Source organism: Hemitrygon akajei, chromosome 11, assembly GCF_048418815.1.
Source record: "Hemitrygon akajei chromosome 11, sHemAka1.3, whole genome shotgun sequence".
Taxonomy (NCBI): domain Eukaryota; kingdom Metazoa; phylum Chordata; class Chondrichthyes; order Myliobatiformes; family Dasyatidae; genus Hemitrygon; species Hemitrygon akajei.
The window spans coordinates 168,617,839-168,643,789 of NC_133134.1; the positions used below are offsets into that span (position 1 = coordinate 168,617,839).

General features: G+C 46.2%; 1 protein-coding gene across 1 annotated transcript in view; it reads right to left on the reverse strand.

The window, feature by feature from the left end:
• Positions 1–25,951, reverse strand: part of LOC140736271 (uncharacterized) — a 52,109-nt gene that overhangs the window by 5,978 nt on the left and 20,180 nt on the right. Inside the window, exons 2-6 of the mRNA XM_073062214.1 lie at positions 16,172–16,222; positions 11,118–11,183; positions 9,646–9,724; positions 5,970–6,045; positions 3,500–3,566 (exon numbers count right to left, since the gene is read on the reverse strand). Coding sequence (XP_072918315.1) covers positions 3,500–3,566; positions 5,970–6,045; positions 9,646–9,724; positions 11,118–11,183; positions 16,172–16,222 — 339 coding nt within the window. The remainder of the gene's footprint in view (positions 1–3,499; positions 3,567–5,969; positions 6,046–9,645; positions 9,725–11,117; positions 11,184–16,171; positions 16,223–25,951) is intronic.

A 25,951-nucleotide genomic window follows, 5' to 3' on the forward strand; every position in this document is an offset into this window, starting at 1 on the left:
GAACCCTCTGTGTTGTCCTTTTAACTCTTTGGTCAATGGTGTTCTGCCAACAGTTTAAACTACTCCAGGATCAATCTAACCCTCCTCCCACACAGCTCTCCACTATTCTTTCATCCATGTGTCTACCGAAGATCTCTTAAATGTCCCCAATTTATCTGCCTCTACCACCAGCCCTGGCAGGGTTTTCTATGCACCCACCACTCTCTGTGTAAAAGAAAAAGCTACCTCTGCCATCCATCCCCCCTATACTTTCCTCCAATCACCTTAACATTATGTCCCCTGGTATACCTGGGGAAAAGTCTCTGGCTATCCATTCAATCTATGCCTCAAGTTACCTTCTGGAACTGACAACATAGAGGCTGGCCGGGTGAGCTTGCCACAACCCTGTTGAGTTTTGGTCATCCTGTTGTAGGAATTATGTTACTACACTGGAAAGAGTACAGAGCAGGGTTGCCAAGACCAAATTATAGGGAGAGGTTGGGCACTCTATTCCTCAGGGTGAGAGATGATCTTACAGAGGTGAGTAAAATTATGAGGGGTGAATGTATTCAGTTGTTTCCCCAAGTCTGGGGAATGAACAACTAGATGGGTAGTGTAGTGGTTACAGTTCAGGTGCTGGAGCACAGAGTTCAATTCCAATGTCACCTGGAAGGAGTTTGTACGTCCTTCCTGTGGAATGTGTGGGTTTTCTCAGGGTGGTGTGGTTTCCTCCCACAGTCCAAACAGGTACTGGTTCGTACATTAACTAGTGGTTGTAAATTGTCCCGTGATTAGGCTAGGGTTAAATCGAATTACTGGTTGTGCTGCCTGAAAGGCTGGAAGGGACTGTCCCATACAGTATCAATGTATTCAAGGTGAGTGGGAAAAGACTTAATTTTAAACACACTAAGGGTGGTATCTATGTGGAATGAACTGCCCAGAGGAAATAGTTGAAGTGAGTGCAATAACAGTTTTTTAAAGACCAGTTGAACAGGTTTAGAACAGGGGCTCCCAACCTTTTCCATGCCGTGAACCAATACCGTTAAGCAAGGGGTCCGCGGACCACAGGTGTTGGGAAGCCCTGGTTTAGAAGGTTTGGGGCAAATGGGAACAGCTAGGAATGCAGCATCTTGGTCAGCAGTGACCAGGGGGGCTAAAGGGCCTGCTTCCATGTTGTATAACTCTATTCAAAGTAAATTTATTATCATATTGTATACGTCACCATATATCTTACTGTGCTGTACTATTCTATGTTCTATACAAACCTGAGATTCATTTCTTTGTGGGCACTCAATGTGAGTACAAAGAAACACAGTAGAATCATTAAAAAACCGCCCACGACAGAGACGGACAAGCAACCAATGTGCAAAAGGTAACACACTGTGCAAACACAAACATGAAAATAAATAAATAAATATTGTGTTGTAGAGTTTTTCAAGAAGTGAATCTGTAGATTGTGGAATAAGTTCGGTGTTAGGCACATAATTCTGTGTTAAACGAAAACAGAAATTGGTGGAATTACAAGGACAAGCACCAGGCAGGGCACGAGAAACGGAATGATTCAGGTCTTACGACTCCTGGCAATATTCTAAATGCTGGAGGAACTCATCAGGCCAGGCAGCATCTATGAAGGAGAATAAACAGCTGCCGTTTGTGCCAAGACACTTGGGGCTGGAAAGGAAGGGGGCAGACCCAGAATAAGAAGGTGGAGGGAGGGGAAGGAGTTCAAGCTGGCAGGTGATAGGTGAGACCAGGTGAGGGGGGAAGGTGGGTGGGGAAGGAGTACAACCTGGTAGGTGATGGGTGAGACCAGGTGAGGGGGGAAGGTGGGTGGGGAAGGAGTACAACCTGGTAGGTGATGGGTGAGACCAGGTGAGGGGGAAGGTGGGGGAGGGGAAGGAGTGCAACCTGGTAGGTGATGGGTGAGACCAGGTGAGGTGGAAGGTGAGGAGGGGAAGGAGTACAAGCTGGTGGGTGATAGGTGAGACCAGGTGAGGGGGAAGGTGGGTGGGGAAGGAGTACAACCTGGTAGGTGATGGGTGAGACCAGGTGAGGGGAAAGGTGGGGGTGGGGAAGGAGTTCAAGCTGGTAGGTGATGGGTGAGACCAGGTGAGGGGGAAGGTGGGGGAGGGGAAGGAGTTCAAGCTGGCAAGTGATGGGTGAGACCAGGTGAGGGGGAAGGTGGGTGGGGAAGGAGTACAACCTGGTAGGTGATGGCTGAGACCAGGTGAGGGGGAAGGTGGGTGGGCGCGGGGTGGGGTGATGAAGTGAGAAATTGGGAGGTGATAAGTGGAAAAGGCAAAGGGTTGAGGAAAATGGAACCTGATCGGAGAGGAGAGTGGACCATGAGAGAAAGGGGAGGAGGAGGGACAGCAGAGGAAGGTGAGGAGAAGAGAAGGGTTAAGAGGGGAGTCAGAGCAGGGAATGGAAAAAGAGAAGTGGGAGAGGAGAGAAATTAGCAGAAATTGGAGAAATCAATGTTGATGCCGTCAGAACTCCTGATGAAGACCGTTGCTCAAGATTCCCACCAACTACTGAATCTGTTGTATTAAAGTTTTTCAGCATATTTTTTTGTGGTAATGATGGGTTGTCAAACTGCTGTTAAAAACCCACTGATGAAAATTCACCAAAAGTAGAGCGAGACATTGAAAAGTCTCACACATCAGAATAGGACAGTACATTATGTGGAATATGACAGCAGAATATGACAGTCTGTACAGATGTGCAAGAAAAATAAGCTCAAGTTACAGAGCTAATAGGAATAATTATAGCATTGAATCAGGGAAGAAGAGAGGAATAAAACTAGATTGTTTACTGTCTGTCATCAAAGGAGAAAACTGAGTAGAGAACTGCAGCACTCCATTCCACTTTGGCTCTTCTCTGACCTCTCCTCGCCTTCCCATCACCTCAATCTGGTATCTCCCCACCTTCCCTTTCTCCCATAGTCCACTCTCCTCTCCGTTCAGATTCCTTGTTCTTCAGCCTTTTACCTTTTCCTCTATCATTTCCCAGCTTCTTACTTCATTCCCCCCCCCCTCACCTGGCCTCAGCTATCACCTCCCAGCTTGTGCCCCCTTCCCTTCCCCTAACCACCTTATTCTGGCTTCTCCAACTTCCTTTCCAGTCCTGATAAAGGGTTCCAGCCCAAAAAGTCAACAGTTTATTCCTCTCCATAGATGCTGTCTGATCTGCAGAGTTCCTCTACCATTCTCTGCAAGTGTATAGGGCCTGTTTCTGTTCGTGTTCCCTCTCCCTCTCCCCTCTCCCCTCTCCCTCTCCCTCTCCCCCTCTCTCCTCTCCCCCTCTCTCCTCTCCCTCTCCCCTCTCCCTCTCCCCTCTCCTCTCTCCCCCTCCCTCTCCCCCTCTCCCCTCTCCCTCTCTCCTCTCCCTCTCCCCCTCCCCGTCTCTTTTTCTTTCTCTCCCCTTCTCCTTTTCCTTTTCTCTCTCCCCCCTTCTCTCTGGCTCCATAATAAACGATAATGTACAAACACTCTGAGTAACTCCTTACCACAATACACACCTTGATTTCTTGAACAGTGAGTTCTTTGGCCCACCAATTCATTCCAGGTTCTCGCAATGGAAACAGCCTGTAAACACAACCCAACCAATTAGAAATGAGGAAGAAATCGGACCTGCCGGCACTCACTGATGACTGCAGCCATTTCAACCCATGGGCCAATTTCGCAGCATGCTTCTTACGTTGACAGGCCTGCTGTACGACAGAATGGTGCGGGGACGGACGGGTACATTGTTGGAAAATCCATGATGTCTAATAGAATCACAGTACTGATAGAAATCACAACTGACTGTGCTAAATCCAGCACCCCAACAGGTTGGTCCAACTTAGACTATAAAACAAAGGAGCAGAATTAAGCCATTTGGCCCATCGAGTCTGCTCCGCCATTCCATCATGGCTGATCCATTTCTCCTCTCAGCCACAATCCCCTGCCTTCTCCCTGTAACCCTTCATACCCTGACCAATCAAGAACCTACCTATCAACCTCTGCCTTAAGTATACCCAGTGACTTGGCCTCCACAGCTGCTTGTGGCAACGAATTCCACAGATTCACCACTCTTTCCTTATCTCCGTTAATAAATGGACGTTCCTCTAATCTGAGGCTGTGCCCTCTGGTCCTCGACTCCCCCAACATAGGAAATCATCACCTCCACATCCACCCTATTGAGGACTTTTCAACAGGTTTCAATGCGATCTCTCCGCATTCTTCTGAATTCCAGTGAGTACAGGCCCAGAGCCATCAAACACTCTGCAAATGACAAACCTTTCAATCCCAGGATCAGTTTTGTGAACTTCCTCCAAAGCCTCTGCAAAGTCAGTACATCCTTTCTGAGACAAGGGGCCAAAGCTGCTCACAATACTCCAACTGATGCCACACCAGTGCCTTATTAAGCCTCAGAATTACATCCTTGTTTTTATATTCCAGTCCTCTTGAAATCAATGCTAACATCGTATTAATTTACATGTCGTGCTAACTTAGCCCCAGACACTGCACATTCCTCTGTAGCACAATATTTCATTCATCCTTGTGCACCTGTCCAATCAGTATTGCCATTGGAATTAGAACTAGTTTATTCTATTCACGTTTTCTTGCATATTGTTGATACAGATCAAATTATTGCACAGTGCATTAAGCTCAAAAGTCAGAAAGTTATGTTGTAGCTTTATAAAACTCTGGTTAGGCCACATCTGGAGTACTGCTTACAGTTCTGGTCGCCCCTCTACAGGAAGGATGTTGAGGCTTTGGAGAGGGTGAGGACAGGTTTACCAGGATGCTGCCCGGATTAGAGGGCATGTGCCCTCTAACAAGAGGTTGGACAAACTTGGGTTATCTACTCTGGAGTGGTGGAGGCTGAGAGGAGATCTGCACGGGGTTTATAAGATCATGAGAGGTACAGATAGAGTAGACAGGCAGCAGGGTCAGAATGTCTAATACTAGAGGGCATGGTGAGAGGGGGTAATTTCAAAGCAAATGTGAAGGGTACGTTTCTTCACAGAGAGTGGCAAGTGACAAAGAGTGCCTGGAAATGCGGACTGGGGTGGTGGTAGAGGCAGGTACATTAGGGACTTTTAAAAGACCTTTAGATAGGCACATGAATATGAGGAAAATGGAAGGATATGGACGTTGTGTAGGAAAAAGAGATTGGTTTAGTTGGCCATTTGATTACTAATTTATTTGGCTCAACACAACCTTGTGGGCCAAAGGGCCTGTTCATGTGCTGTACTGTTCGAAGTAAAACAATGAGAGAATGCAGAATAAAGTGTAACAGCTGCAGTGATAGACAGAGCAGGGGGTGAGCGACACAGAGAGTGGTGGGTGTGGGGAATACACAGCCAGGGTGGAGATAGAGGCAGACACATTAGGGACGTTTAAGGGACTCTTAGGTAGGCCCATGGAGGAAGGAAAGGGCTAAAGATCGGCACATCATGGCCAAAGAGCCTACACTGTTATAGGTTCTGTTAATTCCTTACCCAATACATATGTTCTATTTTATATGAATTATATTTTTATTAACCTACTTGTGGTTGCATTTTGTCAACTTCTGACAGCCCCCATCTCTCTCTCATATGGAGGGCAACTAGCTCCTTTTTTTTTTTAGGTACCACACTAGGATATACTGTACCTTCTTTAATTCCTAACAAAGTTAACTTTAGATGATACAAATTAGAATATGATGCACTGCACAATGTAGTTACAATCATCTTACAAAATGAATCTACCTCAACTACAGTATACAAACATTTACACATCCCCATTATGAAGGAAATGGAATGTCCGGCTTCTTTATGGATAGTTGGAAAGACATCATAAAGGAAACCTGAGTGCACCAGCTCAGCTTGGAGCCCATTCTGAGAATGTACCGGTGAGGCGTGATTTGCCAGGAACAATCATGGTCAAAGATGATGATTACCCACGTCATGCGTGATGATGATGTTGGTGTGGTACTGTGACGTTCGATGTTCAGGTACATACCACTGGATGTACGAATGGTTCCTCTCCAGATGTTCATACTTCCCCTTCCACTTTAACATCTCCGTTATTTTACAACCTAGTAAACATAGAATTTAGTTGTCAATCCTCCACAGAGAGTTTAAATAAAAGGAGAGTGCAATAAAACATAAGAAATATCAGTTTGTTGAATGTGTTCAGAGACCGAATGAGACTCTACTGGGCACTGTAGTCTCTTATAGACCTCAACCCCTTACGCTTGGAGAACTGAAATCCTGACTATAGTGCCAGTAAAATACTGCACTCTACAGTACAGGCAACCTGGGTTCAATTCCCACTGAGGCCTTGTACACTCACCCCGTGGCCCCATGGGTTTCCTCCTGCAGTCTAAAGGCGTACTGATTAGTAGGTTAACGGACCATTGTAAATTGCCCCGTGATTAGGCTAGGGTTAAATCAGGGGTTGCTAGGTGACATGACTCAAGGGGCCAAAGGGCCTGTTCTGCACTGTATCTCAATATATAAAAACATTACACTGTCTCACACAAATGCACCTCACAACCTGTCTCATCTGAGGCCAGGCTGCTCGGGGACTTGTGCTGATGTTGTCTTGTGGCTGTCTGTGCTGGATTGTAACTGTATGTGTTCTGCACCGTGGTCCCAGGGAAATTATGCTTCGTTTCACTGAATACATGAGTACGGCTCAATGACAATAAACTCGAACTTGAACGGTATCAGAAGCTTCCTCCGCCAACAATGAATTCCTGAATGGAACTACTTTGGTGATCTGCACCACAATGACAAAGCCCCACCCACAGAACTCAGAGGATGGCACCCATTTCCAGTGAAAGTCTGGGGTTTCACACTCCATTCCATGGGCTGGCTGACACCAGAGTGCAGTACTGAGGGAGTGCTGGTCACTTCAACATTCAGCTGCCACATAAATACAAGGCTCTTCTGACCTCTCAAGTGAATGCAAAAGATCCCACTAAAGAACAGGAAACTGTTGAAGTTGTGTACGATGTTGATGATGTATAATATGGAGTACTGTGCACAGTTCTTCTCACCTACAGGAAAGATACAGTACCAATACGATTGAAAGAGTACCGAGGTGTTTACAAGGTGTTACAGGGACTTGAGGAGCTGAGATATAGGAAAAGGTGGAATAGGAAGAACTTTATTCCCTGGAGTGTGGAAGAATGAGGGGGATTTGACAGAGGTATACAAAATTATGAAGGTTATAGTTAGGGTAAATGCAAGTAAGCTTCTACCACTGAGATTGGCTGAGACTAGAACTAGAGAGAGAAAGGTGAAATATTTAAGGAAAACCCAGTGGGAATCTCCATCACTCAGAGAGTGGTGTGAGTGTGGAGTGAGGAAGTGGTGGATGCAGGTTCGATTTCAACACTTAAGAGAAGTTTGGATAGGTACATGGATTGGGGGTGCAGGTCGATGGGTCCAGGCAGAACAAGAGTTCAACATGGACTAGATGGGCTGAAGGGCCTGTTTCTGTGTTAAGGTGCTCTGTGGCCCCTGGGGTATATATTTAGCCCTTGATCGATATTGCACAATTACCACACTGATATCTGTGGGAACTTGCCAAGTTTAAAATTGCTGTGGTGTATTCAGTGAGATGGCTTTAGAAACAGTTGGGAAATTCCTTCTTTCTTTTCTATGGGAATGAGTGGAAGGTGGGTAGAAGTTATTCATAGGGTGTCATCTGACTTTTCCCCAGGACAGAAACGGCAAATACCAGGAGCATAATTTTAAGGTGATTGGAGGAAAGTACCGGGGGTATGTCAGGGGTAAGTTATTTTACACAGAGGGAACTGGGAGTGTGGAACACGTGTTGCCAGGGGTGGTGGCAGAGGCAAATACATTAGGGGCATTTAAAAGACACTGAGATTGGCACATGGATGATTGAAAAATGGAGGGCTGAATGGGAGGAAGGGTTAGTTTGATCTTGGAGTAGTTTAGAATGTTGGCAGAACACCATTGACCAAAGGGTCTATTTTTTGCTGCCGTACAGTTCTATCCAATTAGTGCAGGGAGGAAGGTACGACAGCTTGCTTATGACCAATCCTTCTCGCCAAGTATACTTGAAACCATCATGTCCAGCCCGGGGAACCTCCACCACCCTTTTCCCCTCAGCTCATCACTCCCTTCATTACTTCCCTGACATCACAGGCTTTGCAACAGGTTAACCCATCAGGGACGAATGCTGAACTTGTCTTCCCCTGTGAACTTAAATCCAATGGTAGGAAGCTGAAAGATTACACCCCTTGACTTAGCATGAGCACTGAGATGATTGAAGTGTCCCAGAAGAAAGTGCACACCTCAATCCCACGTAACCCTCCATTCTTCTTCCAGTGATGTGTCTATCTCAGAATTTCTTGAATGTTCCTCATATTTCTGCCTCCCTGGCGATGTGTTCCACACACCCACCACTCTCTGTGTAAAAAAAAAAATTCTACCTCCGACATTCCCCCTATACTTTCCTCCAATCACCTTAAAATTATGCTCCTGGTATTAGTCATTTCCACGCTGGGAAAAAGTCTCTGGCTCTGATAAAGATGGCAGGGTTTGTCATCGAAACATTGGTTAAAATTGATACCTGTACCCGGTTGGAAGCCCAAGAAGAGTTTATTCGTCATTATACGCCAGGAAAGTACTAGAGCCTTTTCCATTTACAAAAAGATATCTCCCAGAAAACACAATAATAGCTCCATGCTATTCTTCCAGTATGAACTCCTGGCAGCCCCGATCTCTTTCTCTCTCTCCCACTGAGAGCAAAGACTCCCATTTATTAGGCACCAGGACATACCTTCTTTATCTATCCACAAAGTTAACTCCAGAATTAGAATATGATGCACCCCATAGTGTGGTTACAATCATATTACAAAATAAACAGAAAAGTTTAAATACAGTATACAAGCAACATATACACATTTACACATCCCCATTACAAAAAAAAATTGAATATTCCACCATGACTCTTCAGGACTCATTCTTAGAATGTACCAGGGAAAACAGTGAAGACAGCAGCAGAATGATAAGGCAGTGTGCGTGCGAGTGTGTGCGTGCACTAGTGTGTAAATGTGTGTGTGTGTGTGCACGTGCGAGTGTGTGTGTGCCTGTGAGTGTGAGTGAGTGTGGATGTGTGGGTAAGGAGTGCGTTTTCAGAGTGCTCTCCCATCACAGAAACCATCCAGTGGTTCTGTTGTTAAGTTTCCCAGTCAATGGAAAGCCCTCATTTTGTCTCAGGAAATTATTCTAACCATGATTCTACTGGGTAATCGATGCTCACCCAATAGAACAGTTGCTTCTGCCGTCTCTGTGGGGTATCGGAGAAGGGGAACAAGTTCAGTGGGTATTCTGGGAAGGAAATTGGAAAAGATTAAGAGGAGATTTAATCAAGTGGTTTAAATTTGGGGGAGATTCTGTGCACTGGGAGCTGGCTATTGAATGAGGTGGGGGTGTAGAACAGACCCAAGGGGAGCTTTCAAACCCACTGGTAAAAACTATAAAGGGAAAAACACAGAGGGAAATTTACTGGTGAATTCTGGCAAAGAGCCAAGTCAAACCATGGGAACACTTCTGCCAGGTGACCACGCCATGCCAGAAAGCTGTTTGTAGATGGGTGGTCAACACTGGCCTTGTTAGTGATGGATAAGAGGGGTAATCAGCAGGCAAGGACTTACCATTGGGCTGGGAGCATGTTTTGCCGACGTAGAACATAAAGTTGACACTGCTGCTGTGTTCTGCATTATCTTTCAGATCCTGTTGGGAACAGAAACAGGATCAGTCTGGGAAAAGCATTGCTATTTACAATATCTGATCAGGAAATTCAGTTTGGATCTTGGAACAGCCACACACGCCCAAAGCAGGCAGAAGCCGGTTTATCGGAATGCTTTTCTGTTGGATCTTTGGATTTTCCACATTAATTCATGGACACTGACATTCCCTGCATTCTTTCCCATTGGATCACCATATTTTAAAGCGCAGGAAGAACTCAGTGAATCAGGCAGCATCTATGAAGGGAGACTGACGGTCGACATTTCAGATGCAGTCCACTGACCCTGAAACGTTGACTGTCCCTTTCCCTCCACAGATCCTATGTTCAAGGCAAGTGACCTGCTGAGATCCTCAAACACTTTGTACATTGCTCCAGATGCCAGTGTCTGCAGTCGCAGGAGAAACCTCTTTAGCCCAAGCGGAGTGAGTACGGGAGCAGATTAAGGAAGATCGCTGATATGTTTCAGGGAAAGTTTAGAGAGTTCATTAGGGAGAAAGGAACACAAGGGTGTACAGTAAGTAAAGAAGATGAGTGTTAGGAAATTCTTATTGAGGTGAACAAGCCTGTTCTCTGGAAAAACATGCAGAACTTCCACAAAGCCTGCAGCTTTTAACCCAGTTTCCTTTAATTATAGACACACTCACCTGGAACATACGATTCAAGATCAATATTCCAGTTTATTTATCATGTGTACATTGAAATCGTTTTGTGTCAGTAACCAACACAGTCTGAGACGTGCTGGGGCAGCCCACAAGTGTTGCCATGTTTCCAGCACCAACATAGCATGCCCACATCTCACTGACCCTAACCTGTACGTCTTCAGACTGTGAAATACCCAGAAAAAACCCACACAGTCCTGGGGAGAATGTACAGACAGCAGCGGGATCTGAAACCCGATCTTATCGCTGGTCCTGTAAAGCATAATGCTCACTGCTCTGGTACTGGGCAATCCTCTGCACATCTGCTTATATCTGAGTTCAGGCCTTACCTGCAACTCTGGAGACCGGGAGGGAGAATGTGAATACTGATTTACCGGAGTAAGCCCGGCCACAGTGCAAAGTCACTACTTGGCACAGAAGCAAACGAAGTAAGATTACTCAGGACAGTGACTGTTTCTTTGATGGTAAAGCACTTGCGGATGACCCAAGATTGGAAAAAAAATCTAGAAAAATTCAAGGTTCTCTTTGAAACCTTTCAGCTAAGCTTTGGCAAGGTGTGTAGGAAGAGGGACTTCACTAATAGAGCGGCACTCTCTCGGTACTGCAGCAGAGATTCACCCAACCGAGCAGTTCAGATTTGAACAGGTGACCCCAGACATGACGTGAGACCCATTCAATTAACTCTACAAGTTCCCAGGCAGTGGCTTCTCACACTCACGGGGTAATGATGCCGATATCTCTGGAGGTCCATCGCTGCCCTCTTACTTCGCCGGCGTGGCTTGTCCTTAAAAGACAGAACATTTAACAATTATTAGAACATACACTCAGTGGCCACTTTATTAGGTACACCTGCTCATTAGTGCAACTATCTAATCAGTCAATCATGTACCAGCAAAACAATGCACAGAAGGATCCAGACATGGTCAAGAGGTTCAGTTGTTCAGACCAAACATCAGAATGGGGAAGAAATGTAATCTAAGTGACTTTGACAGTGGAATGATTGTCGGTGCCAGATGGGGTGGTTTGAGTATCTCAGAGACTGCTGATCTCCTGGGAATTTAACAGACAACTGTCTCCAGAGCTTGCAGAGAATAGTGTGGAAAACAAAAAGCATCCAGTGAGTGGCAGTTCTGTGGGCAAAATGAGAGAGGTCAGAGGTGAATGACCGGACTGGTTTTAAAACTGACTGGAAAGCGACTGTAACTCAAATAACCATTCATTACAACAGTAGTGTTCTAAAAGGACCACAACCTTGTCGTGGTTTGGAGGCTTGCGTGCTTCAATGTCCCAGGTGAGCCATGTTGCCTGGAGTCAGGGCTTTATGCTTTGGCTTTTGGTAGGGTCACCCATGAGGAAAAGGTCAAAGGGTAGAGGCCAGACTAAGAGTGGTCAACCTGTCCTCCAGGTTCGGGGGTCAGCTCACGACTAACAACCCAGGGTGATCAAACAAAACTGTTACAGAAACAGCAAGGAAGAATCTTTCTACATCTGAGTGTGATAGTATTCCTGAGTTCTCACCTGGGACTTGTATGGCTGACATTAGTGAAAACAGAGAGGAAGCTACTGGCACAATGAAGGAAGCCCACCAAGGACAGACGGATGGAGGACTTTCGTTGCTATCCTAAATACCAGCAGTATAACAGGTCATAAATACCACAGTGGTGTGCAAAAGGACAGCTCTGAATGCACAACATGTCAGAAGTGGATGGGCTACCGTGGTAGAAGACCGCAAACGTACACTCAGTGGCCACTCAGGAGGTACCGAATGAAGTAGTTACTGAGTGTAGAACATAAACAGGCCATTCTGCCCATGATGTAGGCTGATCTTGATGCTAATTTATACCAAATTCAGCTCTCCTCTGTATCATCCATATTCCTTCATTATCTTCAGACTCATGTCTCTATCTAAAGGCTTTTTAACCTCCACCAAAATATCTGCTTCTATGACTAACCCAGGAACTCATTCTAGGCATCCACCAGTCTGTTTAAAAATCTTGCTCCTCACACCATAACACAGATCAGTACAAGACAGGAACAGGCCCTTCAGTCCCTGATGTGATGCCAGACTTATACACTGGTAATTAAACACCAAACTACTCTGCACCCACCTGCTCCAATAGTTTGTCACTGACTCTTCCTGTATTTCCTCCCCACCCATTGCACTACACTGCCAACCCACTCACGTCCCCCCAACCTGCCCCCAGCAGAATCAGGTTTATTATCACCAATGTATGTTGTGAAATTTGTTGTTTTGCAGCAGCAATATATTACAATACATAAAATGCTATAAGTTACAATATGAAATATATATATAAATTAAACAAGCAGAGCAAAAATATTGAGATAGTGTCCATGGCTTCATTGTCCATTCAGAAATCTGATGGCAGAGAAGAAGCTGTTCCCGAAATGTTATGTGTGTGTCCTCAGGCTCCTGTACCTCCTCCCTGATGGTAGCAATGAGGAGCGGGCAAGTCCTTGGTAATGGTTTGGGGGGGGGGGGGAAGAGAGGGAGAATGGGTCCTTAATGATGGATACCACCTTTATGAGGCATTACCTTCTGAAGGTGTCCCTATCGCTGGGAGGTCAGTGTCCATGATGGAGCTGACTGAGTTTACAATGCTCTGCAGTTTTTTTATCCGATCATCTGCAGTAGGCCCTCCATACCAGACGGTCAAGATGGCATCAACATACAAAGCTCCCTCAGTCGACATCTTCCAGATAGTTCCTGAAAATGTCTCTTCTACTCCTTGTATGTCTGTTTTTCACCTTAAATGTGTTTCTAGGACTGTTAGAACCTGCAATTTACAGTTTGGAGATTGATTGAGAGATCCAGCTCTTTGGATCCAAGTAGATTCCAGGAAGTGAGCACGCATTCGGATGTCCTCGATACAAAGAAACTTCGAGACAGAGTGTGAGCCGATGTTGATTCCACTTAACTGGTTAAAGCGTCGAGGAAGATAGAAACATCGAGGTGAATGCAGAAGGTGAGCGAGAGTTCAGCGCCGGCTGCCTGCCTTCTGATCACTGAGAAGGAATCTGTGAGCGGCCTATCGCTGTGTGGCTCACTGTGGCAGACGGGTAGGCTTCTCTGCCTCGTGTAGTGTCCGTCTCTTTTCATGAATGTCGGTGATATTGGAGGATGATGGTTCAGTGATATTGGAGGATGATGGTTCAGTGATATTGGAGGATGATGGTTCAGTGATACTGGAGGATGGTATCGTGGTTCAGTGATATTGGAGGATGATGGTTCAGTGATACTGGAGGACGGTATCGTGGTTCAGTGATATTGGAGGATGATGGTTCAGTGATACTGGAGGATGATGGTTCAGTGATATTGGAGGATGATGGTTCAGTGATATTGGAGGATGATGGTTCAGTGATACTGGAGGATAGTATCGTGGTTCAGTGATATTGGAGGATGATGGTTCAGTGATACTGGAGGACGGTATCGTGGTTCAGTGATATTGGAGGATGATGGTTCAGTGATATTGGAGGATGATGGTTCAGTGATACTGGAGGACGGTATCATGGTTCAGTGATATTGGAGGATGATGGTTCAGTGATATTGGAGGACGGTATCGTGGTTCAGTGATATTGGAAGATGATGGTTCAGTGATACTGGAGGACGGTATCGTGGTTCAGTGATATTGGAGGATGATGGTTCAGTGATACTGGAGGATGATGGTTCAGTGATATTGGAGGATGATGGTTCAGTGATACTGGAGGATGATGGTTCAGTGATATTGGAGGATGATGGTTCAGTGATACTGGAGGATGATGGTTCAGTGATACTGGAGGATGATGGTTCAGTGATTCTGGAGGACAGTATCGTGGTTCAGTGATATTGGAGGATGATGGTTCAGTGATACTGGAGGACGGTATCATGGTTCAGTGATACTGGAGGACGGTATCGTGGTTCAGTGATATTGGAGGATGATGGTTCAGTGATATTGGAGGATGATGGTTCAGTGATATTGGAGGACGGTATCGTGGTTCAGTGATATTGGAGGACGGTATCGTGGTTCAGTGATACTGGAGGACGGTATCGTGGTTCAGTGATATTGGAGGATGATGGTTCAGTGATACTGGAGGACAGTATCGTGGTTCAGTGATATTGGAGGATGATGGTTCAGTGATACTGGAGGACAGTATCGTGGTTCAGTGATATTGGAGGATGATGGTTCAGTGATATTGGAGGATGATGGTTCAGTGATATTGGAGGATGATGGTTCAGTGATATTGGAGGACGGTATCGTGGTTCAGTGATATTGGAGGATGATGGTTCAGTGATATTGGAGGACGGTATCGTGGTTCAGTGATATTGGAGGATGATGGTTCAGTGATATTGGAGGACGGTATTGTGGTTCAGTGATATTGGAGGATGATGGTTCAGTGATACTGGAGGACGGTATCGTGGTTCAGTGATATTGGAGGATGATGGTTCAGTGATACTGGAGGACGGTATCGTGGTTCAGTGATACTGGAGGACGGTATCGTGGTTCAGTGATATTGGAGGACGGTATCGTGGTTCAGTGATACTGGAGGACGGTATCGTGGTTCAGTGATATTGGAGGACGGTATCGTGGTTCAGTGATATTGGAGGACGGTATCGTGGTTCAGTGATATTGGAGGATGATGGTTCAGTGATATTGGAGGACGGTATCGTGGTTCAGTGATATTGGAGGATGATGGTTCAGTGATATTGGAGGATGATGGTTCAGTGATATTGGAGGATGATGGTTCAGTGATATTGGAGGACGGTATCGTGGTTCAGTGATATTGGAGGACGGTATCGTGGTTCAGTGATATTGGAGGATGATGGTTCAGTGATATTGGAGGATGATGGTTCAGTGATATTGGAGGATGATGGTTCAGTGATATTGGAGGATGATGGTTCAGTGATATTGGAGGACGGTATCGTGGTTCAGTGATATTGGAGGATGATGGTTCAGTGATACTGGAGGACGGTATTGTGGTTCAGTGATATTGGAGGATGATGGTTCAGTGATACTGGAGGACGGTATCGTGGTTCAGTGATATTGGAGGATGATGGTTCAGTGATATTGGAGGACGGTATCGTGGTTCAGTGATATTGGAGGATGATGGTTCAGTGATATTGGAGGACGGTATCGTGGTTCTGTGTTTATGGACGGTGGACTGTTTTCAGACTTATGGTTGTTATATTCTGTGCTTTAAAAAAAAAATTGCCTGTTCCTTTTCTGTTTTGTTGTGCGAAGGGAAGGGTTTTTTGGGGGTTGATGATTGGGATGCTAATCTTTTCTGTTTTGGGGGTGGGGTGGGTTTGAAGTTTCTCTCTTTGAAATCAAATTTTCTCTCTGATCAACTTTCATGATCTTTTTTGTCCCATGGCTATGTGGAGAAGACGAGTTTCAGAGTTGACTATGGATATGTGCTTCGATAATGAATGAACCTTTGAACCTGACAGTGATTCAACCAGTTAGAATGTTTTCTGTGGTACATCTGGAGATCTTTGCTGGAGCCTTTGGTGACATACCAGACCTCCCGAAATTCCTAATGAAATATAGCTTCTAATGAAATCTGAACTTGCCCTGTCCACTCCCATGTTTGTTCTTGCCCCTCTCTTTGCCCTTGGTCCATGGACTGCTCTCCTGGCTAGCAGCAAAGGGTGACATGTAAACGGTGCCTTGTGATCTGATCTATGCCCATTTTCCAGTTACAACTGAATCTGATGATAAAAGGATATGACATACCAATACAGGCACACACAACAATTGTTTTGGTGGTACCTACATAATCCGGGTATCTCAGCCTCAAATTTGATCTTGTCTTCTCTTGGTCCTCCTGCAAAGTAAAGAGAGACCCTTTAATCCTTCATTTTCCAATAATAATAATAATATACAGTTAATTGGGCCATTGGTTAATCAATGTAACACACACAAAATGCTGGAGCGACTCAGCTGGTCAGGCAGCATCTGTGGAAATGAATAAACAATTAACGTTTCAGGCCACGGCCCTTCTTCAGGTGTGGAAAAGAAGGGGGAAGGCTCCAGAATAAAAGGGAGGGGGTGAGTCCATCTTTAATTGGGGCTGATCAGGGAATCCACTCATTTGAGACAAAGAACAAAAACTAATTGAGAAGATAGCCGGGCTTCCTTTTGTTTATCTGGGGCACTATACCGTTTAATTGGGACAGGAGTCTGTTGCCGAAGAGTTTCTAATTAACGTCAGTCACGTGGCCATCAGACACTACACCATGCAAACACGAGGAAATCTGCAGACGCTGGAAATTCAAAATGCTGGTGGAACACAGCAGGCCAGGCAGCATCTATAAGGAGAAGCACTGTCGACGTTTTGGGCCGAGACCCTTCATCAGGACCCTACACCATGCATATAGTGAACAGTTTTTAAACTGCGTCATTTGCCTGTGCTTGTGTTATGTTACCCATTTGGGCCAATGAACGCCGATTCAAAAAGCAGTGTTTTTGATCATTTTGTTTTTTATTTTGACTTTAAAATTTTTCAGACCCTTGCCAAGATGCCAGGAAAAGTTTTAACACTAACCGAAAATATTACCCAAGGTGTCTGTGCTGATTTTGGTCATTTACAGTCAATTGAAAGAACATGGCCGCGTACACTGGGTAAATTCTGTTGATAACTGTGATGAAATAATACCCAGTTTTATAGTACTGTGATGATATTGTTAGTGTTCAGATTTGTTCTGTGCTCAGTTCCTTCCATGAAAATTCAGCTAATTAGGGCAGGCAATCATACATCTAGACAAAATGTACTAGACCTGATGGGTTCCCATTGTAGCGGAATCCAGTGTATTTGAAAACTTGCTCAAATTCTGCACTATTACACCATGAATCGGAGCAAGGCAGCAAGTCGAACGGCTAAGGATTTCCACAGCGAAGGCATTTTACTACACGGGGTAAAGAGAGGCAAGACAGCGCAGGCGCGTGACATCAGCCAGTAGAGCGGGAAAAGTTTAAAAAGGCAAGGAATCTTCAGCAGTTTTAGATTCGGAGCAAGAAGACTGTGAGTGAACAGCTACGGATTTCCAGAGTGAAGGCATTTTACTTTTCGGGATAAAGACAGGCAAGACTGCGCAGGCGCATGACGTCAGCCAGTAGACCACGAAAGGTTTAAAAAGAAGACAGCCACCTCCAGCGGGCAGCGGAGTCAGAGGTAGCAGAGTGATAGGGCTTTGCCTCAACGGGCTTAGGCAGTAACGAGGCGAGATAGGTTTACCTGTGTTAATTGCAGAAAGGTAGTAGTATGTGTGTGAGGCCAGTGTTCTGTGCTCGGTGTCAAATGTGGGAGGTCCTGGAGTCTCCCAGCCTCCTGGATGGCCATATCTGCACCCGGTGTATGCAGCTGCAGCTCCTAAGGGACCGAGTTAGGGAACTGGAGATGCAGCTCGATGACCTTCGTCTGGTCAGGGAGAACGAGGAGTTGATAGAAAGGAGTTATAGGCAGGTGGTCACACCGGGGCCATGGGAGACAGACAAGTGGGTAACAGTCAGGAGAGAGAAGGGGAAGAGTCAGGTACTAGAGAGTACCCCTGTGACTGTCCCCCTTAACAATAAGTACTCCTGTTTAAATACTGTTGGGTAGGGACAGCCTACCTGAGGGAAGCAACAGTGGTCGTGCCTCTGGCATAGAGTCCGGCCGTGTGGTTCAGAAGGGTAGGGAAAGGAAGAGGAAGGCAGTAGTGATAGGGGACTCTGTAGTTAGGGGATCAGACAGGCAATTCTGTGGCTGCAGGAAAGAAATTAAAAACACAAACACGAGGAAATCTGCAGATGCTGCAAATTCAAGCAACACACACAAAATGCTAGTGGAACACAGCAAGCCAGGCAGCATCTATAGGGAGAAGCACTGTTGATGTTTCGGGCCGAGACCCTTCGTCAGGACTTCGTCGGGGAGGAACTTGGATGGTAGTTTGCCTCCCAGGTGCCAGGGTCCGGGATGCTACAGATCACATACACGATATCCTGCGGTGGGAGGGAGAACAGCCAGAGGTCGTGGTACATATTGGTACCAATGACATAGGTAGGAAAAGGGAAGAGGTCCTGAAAACAGACAACAGGGAGTTAGGAAGGAAGTTGAGAAGCAGGACTGCAAAGGTAGTAATCTCAGGATTACTGCCTGTGCCACGCGACAGTGAGTATGGGAATAGAATGAGGTGGAGGATAAATGCGTGGTTGAGGGATTGGAGCAGAGAGCAGGGATTCAGATTTCTGGATCATTGGGACCTCTTTTGGGGCAGGTGTGACCTGTACAAAAAGGACGGGTTGTACTTGAATCCCAGGGGGACCAATATCCTGGCGGGAAGGTTTGCTAAGGCTACTGGGGAGATTTTAAATTAGAATTGTTGGGGGGTGGGAACCGAACTGAAGAGATTGGGGAAGAGGCGGTTGGCTCACAAACAGAGAGAGCTTGGAGACAGTGCGAGAGGGAGGATAGGTAGGTGATAGAGAAGGGACGCCCTCAGACCGACAATTTGAGATGTGTCTTATTTTACGCAACGAGTATTGTGAACAAAGTGGATGAGTTTAGAGTGTGGATCAGTGCTTGCAGTTATGACGTGGTGGCTATTACAGACACTTGGATGGCTCAGGGACAGGAATGGTTACTTCAAGTGCTGGGTTTTAGAGGTTTCAGAAAGAACAGGAAAGGAGGCAAAAGAGGTGGGGGCGTGGCACTGTTGATCAGAGATAGTGTCACAGCTGCAGAAAAGCTGGACGCCATGGAGGGATTGTCTACAGAGTCTGTGTGGGTGGAGGTTAGGAACAGCAAGGGGTCAATAACTTTACTGGGGATTTTCTATAGGCCACCCAATAGTAACAGGGATATCAAGGAGCAGATAGGGAAACAGATCCTGGAAAGGTGTAATAATAAAAGAGTTGTTGTAGATAGATAGATAGATACTTTATTCATCCCCATGGGGAAATTCAACTTTTTTTTCTCCAATGTCCCATACACTTGTTGTAGCAAAACTAATTACATACAATACTTAACTCAGTAAAAAATATGATATGCATCTAAATCACTATCTCAAAAAGCATTAATAATAGCTTTAAAAAGTTCTTAAGACCTGGCGGTTGAATTGTAAAGCCTAATGGCATTGGGGAGTATTGACCTCTTCATCCTGTCTGAGGAGCATTGCATCGATAGTAACCTGTCGCTGAAACTGCTTCTCTGTCTCTGGATGGTGCTATGTAGAGGATGTTCAGAGTTTTCCATAATTGACCGTAGCCTACTCAGCGTCCTTCGCTCAGCTACCGATGTTAAACTCTCCAGTACTTTGCCCACGACAGAGCCTGCCTTCCTTACCAGCTTATTAAGACGTGAGGCGTCCCTCTTCTTAATGCTTCCTCCCCAACACGCCACCACAAAGAAGAGGGCGCTCTCCACAACTGACCTATAGAACATCTTCAGCATCTCACTACAGACATTGAATGATGCCAACCTTCTAAGGAAGTACAGTCGACTCTGTGCCTTCCTGCACAAGGCATCTGTGTTGGCAGATGTGCTGTGTTGTGTTGTGATGGGAGATTTTAATTTCCCAAATATCGAATGGCATCTCCCTAGAGCAAGGGGTTTAGATGGGTGGAGTTTGTTAGAAGTGTTCAGGAAGGTTTCTTGACACAACATGTAGATAAGCCTACAAGAGGAGAGACTGTACCTGATTTGGTATTGAGAAATGAACCTGGTGAGGTGTCAGATCTTTCAGTGGGAGAGCATTTTGGAGATTGTGATCATAATTCTATTTCCTTTACAATAGCATTGGAGAAAGATAGAAACAGACAAGTTAGAAAAGCGTTTAATTGGAGTAAGGGGAACTATGAGGCTATCAGGCAGGAAATTGGAAACTTAAATTGTGAACAGATGTTCTCAGGGAAAAATATGGAAGAAATGTGGCAAATGTTCAGGGGATATTTGTATGGAGTTTTGCATAGGTATGTTCCAATGAGACAGGGAAATTATGGAGGGTACAGGAACTGTGGTTACAAAGGCTGTAATAAATCTAGTCAAGAAAAATAGAAAAACTTACAAAAGGTTCAGAGAGCTAGGTAATGTTAGAGAACTAGAAGATTATCGGAAGAAAGGAGCTTAAGAAGGAAATTAGGAGAGACAGAAGGGGCCATGAGAAGGCCTTGGCAGGCAGGATTAAGGAAAACCCAAAGGCATTCTACAAGTATGTGAAGAGTAAGAGGGAAAGACATGAAAGAATAGGACCTATCAAATGTGACAGTGGGAAAGTGTGTATGGAACCGGAGGAAATAGCAGAGGTACTTAATGAATACTTTACTTCAGTATTCACTGTGGTAAAGGATCTTGGTGATTGCAGTGATGACTTGCAACAGACTGAAAAGCTTGAGCATGTAGATATTAAGAAAGAGGATGTGCTGGAGCTTTTGGAAAGCATCAAGTTGGATAAGTCGTTGGGACCGGATGAGATGTACTCCAGGCTACTGTGGGAGGCGAGGGAGGAGATTGCTGAGCCTCTGGTGATGATCTTTGCATCAACAATGGGAACGGTAGAGGTTCCAGAGGATTGGAGGGTTGCGGATGCTGTTCCTTTATTCAAGAAAGGGAGTAGAGACAGCCCAGGAAATTATAGACCAGTGAGTCTTACCTGAGTGGTTGGTAAGTTGATGGAGAAGATCCTGAGAGCCAGGATTTATGAACATTTGGAGAGGTATGATATGACTAGGAATAGTCAGTATGGCTTTGTCAAGGGCAGGTCATGCCTTACGAGCCTGATTAAATTTTTTGAGGATGTAACTAAACAGATTGCTGAAGGTAGAGCTGTAGATGTAGTGTATATGGATTTCAGCAAGGCATTTGATAAGGTACCCCATGCAAAGCTTATTGAGAAAGTAAGAAGGCATGGGATCCAAGGGGACATTGCTTTGTGGATCCAGAACTAGCTTGCCCACAGAAGGCAAAGAGTGGTTGTAGACGGGTCATATTCTGCATGGATGTCGGTCACCAGTGGAGTGCCTCAGGGATCTGTTCTGGGGCCCTTACTCTTCGTGAGTTTTATAACTGACCTGGATGAGGAAGTAGAGGGATGGGTTAGTAAGTTTGCTGATGACACAAAGGTTGGAGGTGTTGTGGATAGTGTGGAGGGCTATCAGAGGTTACAGCGGGACATTGATAGGATGCAAAACTGGGCTGAGAAGAGGCAGGTGGAGTTCAATCCAGGTAAGTGTGAGGTGGTTCATTTTGGTAAGTCAAATATGATGGCAGAATATAGTATTAATGGTAAGACTCTTGGCAGTGTGGAGGATCAGAAAGATCTTGGGGTCAGAGTCCATACGAGACTCAAAGCTGCTGCACAGGTTGACTCTGTGGTTAAGAAGGCATACGGTGTATTGGCCTTCATCAATCGTAGAATTGAATTTAGGAGCCAAGAGGTAATGTTGTAGCTATATAGGACCCTGGTCAGACCCCACTTGGAGTACTGTGCTCAGTTCTGGTCACCTCACTACAGGAAGGATGTAGAAACCATAGAAAGGGTGCAGAGGAGATTTACAAGGATGTTGCCTGGATTGGGGAGCATGCCTTATGAAAACAGGTTGAGTGAACTCGGCCTTTTCTCCTTGGAGTGACGGAGGATGAGAGGTGAGCTGATAGAGGTGTATAAGATGATGAGAGGCATTGATCGTGTGGATAGTCAGAGGGTTTTTCCCAGGGCTGAAATGGTTGCCACAAGAGGACACAGGTTTAAGGTGCTGGGGAGTAGGTACAGAGGAGATGTCAGGGGTACGTTTTTTACTCAGAGAGTGGTGAGTGCGTGGAATGGACTGCTGGCAACGGTGGTGGAGGCAGATACGACAGGGACTTTTAAGAGACTTCTGGATAGGTACATGGAGCATAGAAAAATAGAGGGCTGTGGGTAAGCCTAGTAATTTCTAAGTGTAATGGTTTTTTCGTAATGTTCAGTGCGTAAGTAACGGTTTCTCTGTAGCAGCAATGTTTGGGTTATGGCTGGAAATAACAGGACTGTGGGATGCATGTTAGCCAATCAGGATTTTGTTGCCCTGTCTTGTGATTCTGGAAGCAGTTGATTTCACGGGCTTTTGGGGGGGGGGGGAAAGAGAGAGAGGGGGGGAGAGAGGGGGAAGGAGGGGGGAGGGGGAGAGTGGGGGGGAGAGAGAGAGAGAGAGATGAAGGGAGAGAGGCAAATGGAAAGATCTGGCAGACTGCCGGACAGGGTGGATTCGGAACAAGGGTCCGAAGGGCAGTGACAATCGGAGGAGGTCAATGGGGACCAATCAGCATATGAGTGAGCTCCAACTTTGTGCACAGACTGTTTAATAAGATTTGGGATTTTTTCTTTTATATTTTGTTTCTCAACTAACCACATATTCAAAGTAAGAGATATAAATCTTAATTGTTTAATTGCATATTGTGTAGTTTGTTATTTCAGGATACTGACTTGTAACAGGGGACATATCATGCAGCATCCATTCAAACAAGATTTCTTAAGTTTGGCCGTGCAGGGGGTTATCACACCCCCCCCCCCCCATATTAAGCAGCTAGGTGAAGCGAATGTTACAATTGTGGGGGCTACGTGTTCGGGATTGATTCCGTTGGATATTGTGTGATTACCCTGAGCAATGAACCAGTGGGGCAGATATTTGTGCTCCAGATGAATTGTTAATTCCACTGTTAAGTACTATTAAAGTTGCGATGGTGAGCAGAGGTTTGATAAAATGGCAGGCGCAGCTCTCGTTTTGATACAGACCAGCGCTGAGGTGGCTGGGGGCAGAGATTTCAAAGACAGGGTTCGATCGTTTCTGAGGAGTGAGGGGAAGGAGTGGTCGGATTTGGAATGTCTAGTTAGTCCACGTCCCCTGGCGCGAGTGAGAATTCTGAGGTAGTATCCGCCCTTACTTCTCTGGTGAATAAATGGAAAAATCAGATTCAAAGTCCCAGCTATGGCAGGCTCTGCCTGTAATCTGGAATAACGCCCACCCCTAAAGGGGAGGAGGAGGAGGATGAGATATGGGCGGAGCAGACCTCTCAGTTGTTAGATGAGTGACAGTGCTCGGATTATGAAATGCGATAGAGATTGTTTGAAAGTGGGCGGGCCGCTGACGTTGTCAGAACTGTCTGATTAGATTATCCCGTAGCAACAGCTGTCAATTATCTGCAAGCACTGGGCAATGCTTTTGGTCCATCTGGAAGCCCAATGGAGCTCATGGTGGGGCTTCAAAACAGGCGTCAGGAGAAGGGGAGAAGCTTTCTGCTTTTATTTTTCAGCTAGAGAGGCAGCTAAATTGCTTGCGACAACTGGCCCTTGCAGACGCGCAAGACATGTGGGAGCATTTGTGTAAGTTGAAGGAAGCTGGGATCATCACTGAGCCCTGAAGCCCCTATGGGTCCCCAATAGTTTGTGGCCTGGAAGAAGTACAGGAAGGTATGCATGTGTGTGAACTATAGAACTCTGAACAGGCGCACCGTCCCTGACCAGTATAGTCCTGAGGATTGAAGACACACTGGCCTGTCTGAGAGGTGTGAAGTGGTTCAATGTGCTAGACTTGAGGAGTGGATATCACCAGATCCCCATCAGTGAGGCCGACAAAGAGAAGACGGCATTTATATGCCCCTGGGATTCTTCCAGTTCGAAAGGATGCCCCAGGACATATCAGGAGCCCCTGCAACCTTCCAGTGGGTCGTGGAGAAGACTGTGGGGGATATGAACTTGCTTGAGGTATTGGTGAAGTTGGATGATCTCATTGTATTTGGATCCACCTTGCAAGAACATGAAGCGAGGCTACTGAAGGTGCTGGTCCACCTGAAAGCTGAAGGGTTAAAACTTTCCCTGGACAAGTGCCAGTTCTGCCAAACATCTGTTAGCTATGTCGGACACATAATCTCACAGAATGGAGTAGCTACAGACCTGGCTAAGATAGAAGCGGTGACCAGTTGGCCGAGGCCCCAGACTGTGAGCACTCTGCGCTCGTTCCTTGGGTTCTGTGGTTATTATTGGAGACTCGTGAAGGGCTAAGCCCAAGTGAGTCACCCCTTGCATCAGCTTCTGTGTGGTTACCCCCCCTCCTTGGGGAAGAAAGGACAGGAGGGTGGAGAATATCTAAACCCGTCGGAGCCCTTTGGACAGAGGTGGGATGTAAAATGTGAGGAGGCCTTTCAGTCGCTGAAGCAACTGCTGACCCAGGCACTGGTGTTGGCTTTTACCCCCATTGCTGTATGTACTGCACACAGATGCCAGCCGAGAGGGTTTAGGGGGCATCCTGTATCAGGATCAGGGCACCGGGTAGAGGCCTGTGGCATTTTTCAGCTGGAGTTTGTCGCCCTCCGAGAGAAACTATCCCACGCACAAGTTGGAATTCCTGGCGTTGAAATGGGTGGTGGTGGATAAGCTGAGTGACTATCTCTATGGGGCCAATTTTGAGTTGAGAACGGACAACAACCCCCTAACTTGTATCCTGACCTCGGCGAAATTGGATGCCACAGGCCATCAGTGTTTGGCGGTGTTGTCTGCCTATGACTTTAGCCTGAAGTACCGGCCGGGGAGCCGGAACATTGATGAGGGACTGGTGAGGGACGAGGAGTGGGAGAGCGTTCCTGCCCCAGGGGTGAAGGCCATGTGTCAATTTGCCATCACAGTGAAGGCAGAGGGAAAGGAGGGGCAGGATCGAGCAGTGGATCAATTGGGAGCTTCTGATGATGCCATACCCCAAGTTTACTGTAACCTGACTGCCCTGAAGACAAATCAGCTGCTGGAATTGAGTTCTGGGGAAGTGGCAGCTGCTCAGCGAGATGATCCAGGCATTGGCACCATTTGGTCCGCGGTTGAAAAGGGAGACATGGCTCAGGCAGAGAAGTCGAAACACACTTCGGTGCCTCCAGACTCCATTACTGAGAGAATGGCCTCGGTTAGAGTTGAAGAACCAGATCCTATATCGGGTCACGTCACCCCCAGACCAACCTCGACGTTGCCAGCTGGTTCTGCCCAAGAAGTATCGGAGGATTGTGTTGAAGATACTTCGATAATTCTGGAATTTGGGGTGGAAAAGACCTATGGATTGCTCAGAGACAGGTTTTACTGGCCCCGAATGAAGTCGGAGGTTGAAGAATTCGCTGCATATGATGGAAGGCAATCCCTACGCGGGCAGCTCCTTTGTCCCACTTGCAGAGTGCTGGGCCCTTGGACCTGGTGTGTTTGGATTTCCTGTCCATAGAACCCGATGCCAGCAACACGGCGAATGTCTTAGTCGTCACGGACCATTACACCAGATATGCTCAGGCTTTTCCTACCAAGGACCAGAGGGCGGCTATGGTGGCAAAAGAGGTATTTTGTTCATTATGGCCTTCCCTGGTGGATACATAGTGACTGGGGATGGGACTTCAAGAGTAGACTCATCTATGAGTTACTGGGCATGCTTGGAGTTGAGAAGTCGAGGACCACGCCCTATCACCCGCAGGGCGATTCTCAGCCTAAGAAGTTTAATCGGACCTTGCTAGACATGCTCAGGACCCTGGAGATCAGCAAGAAGAGCAGGTGGAGTCAACATATTGGGCATCTGG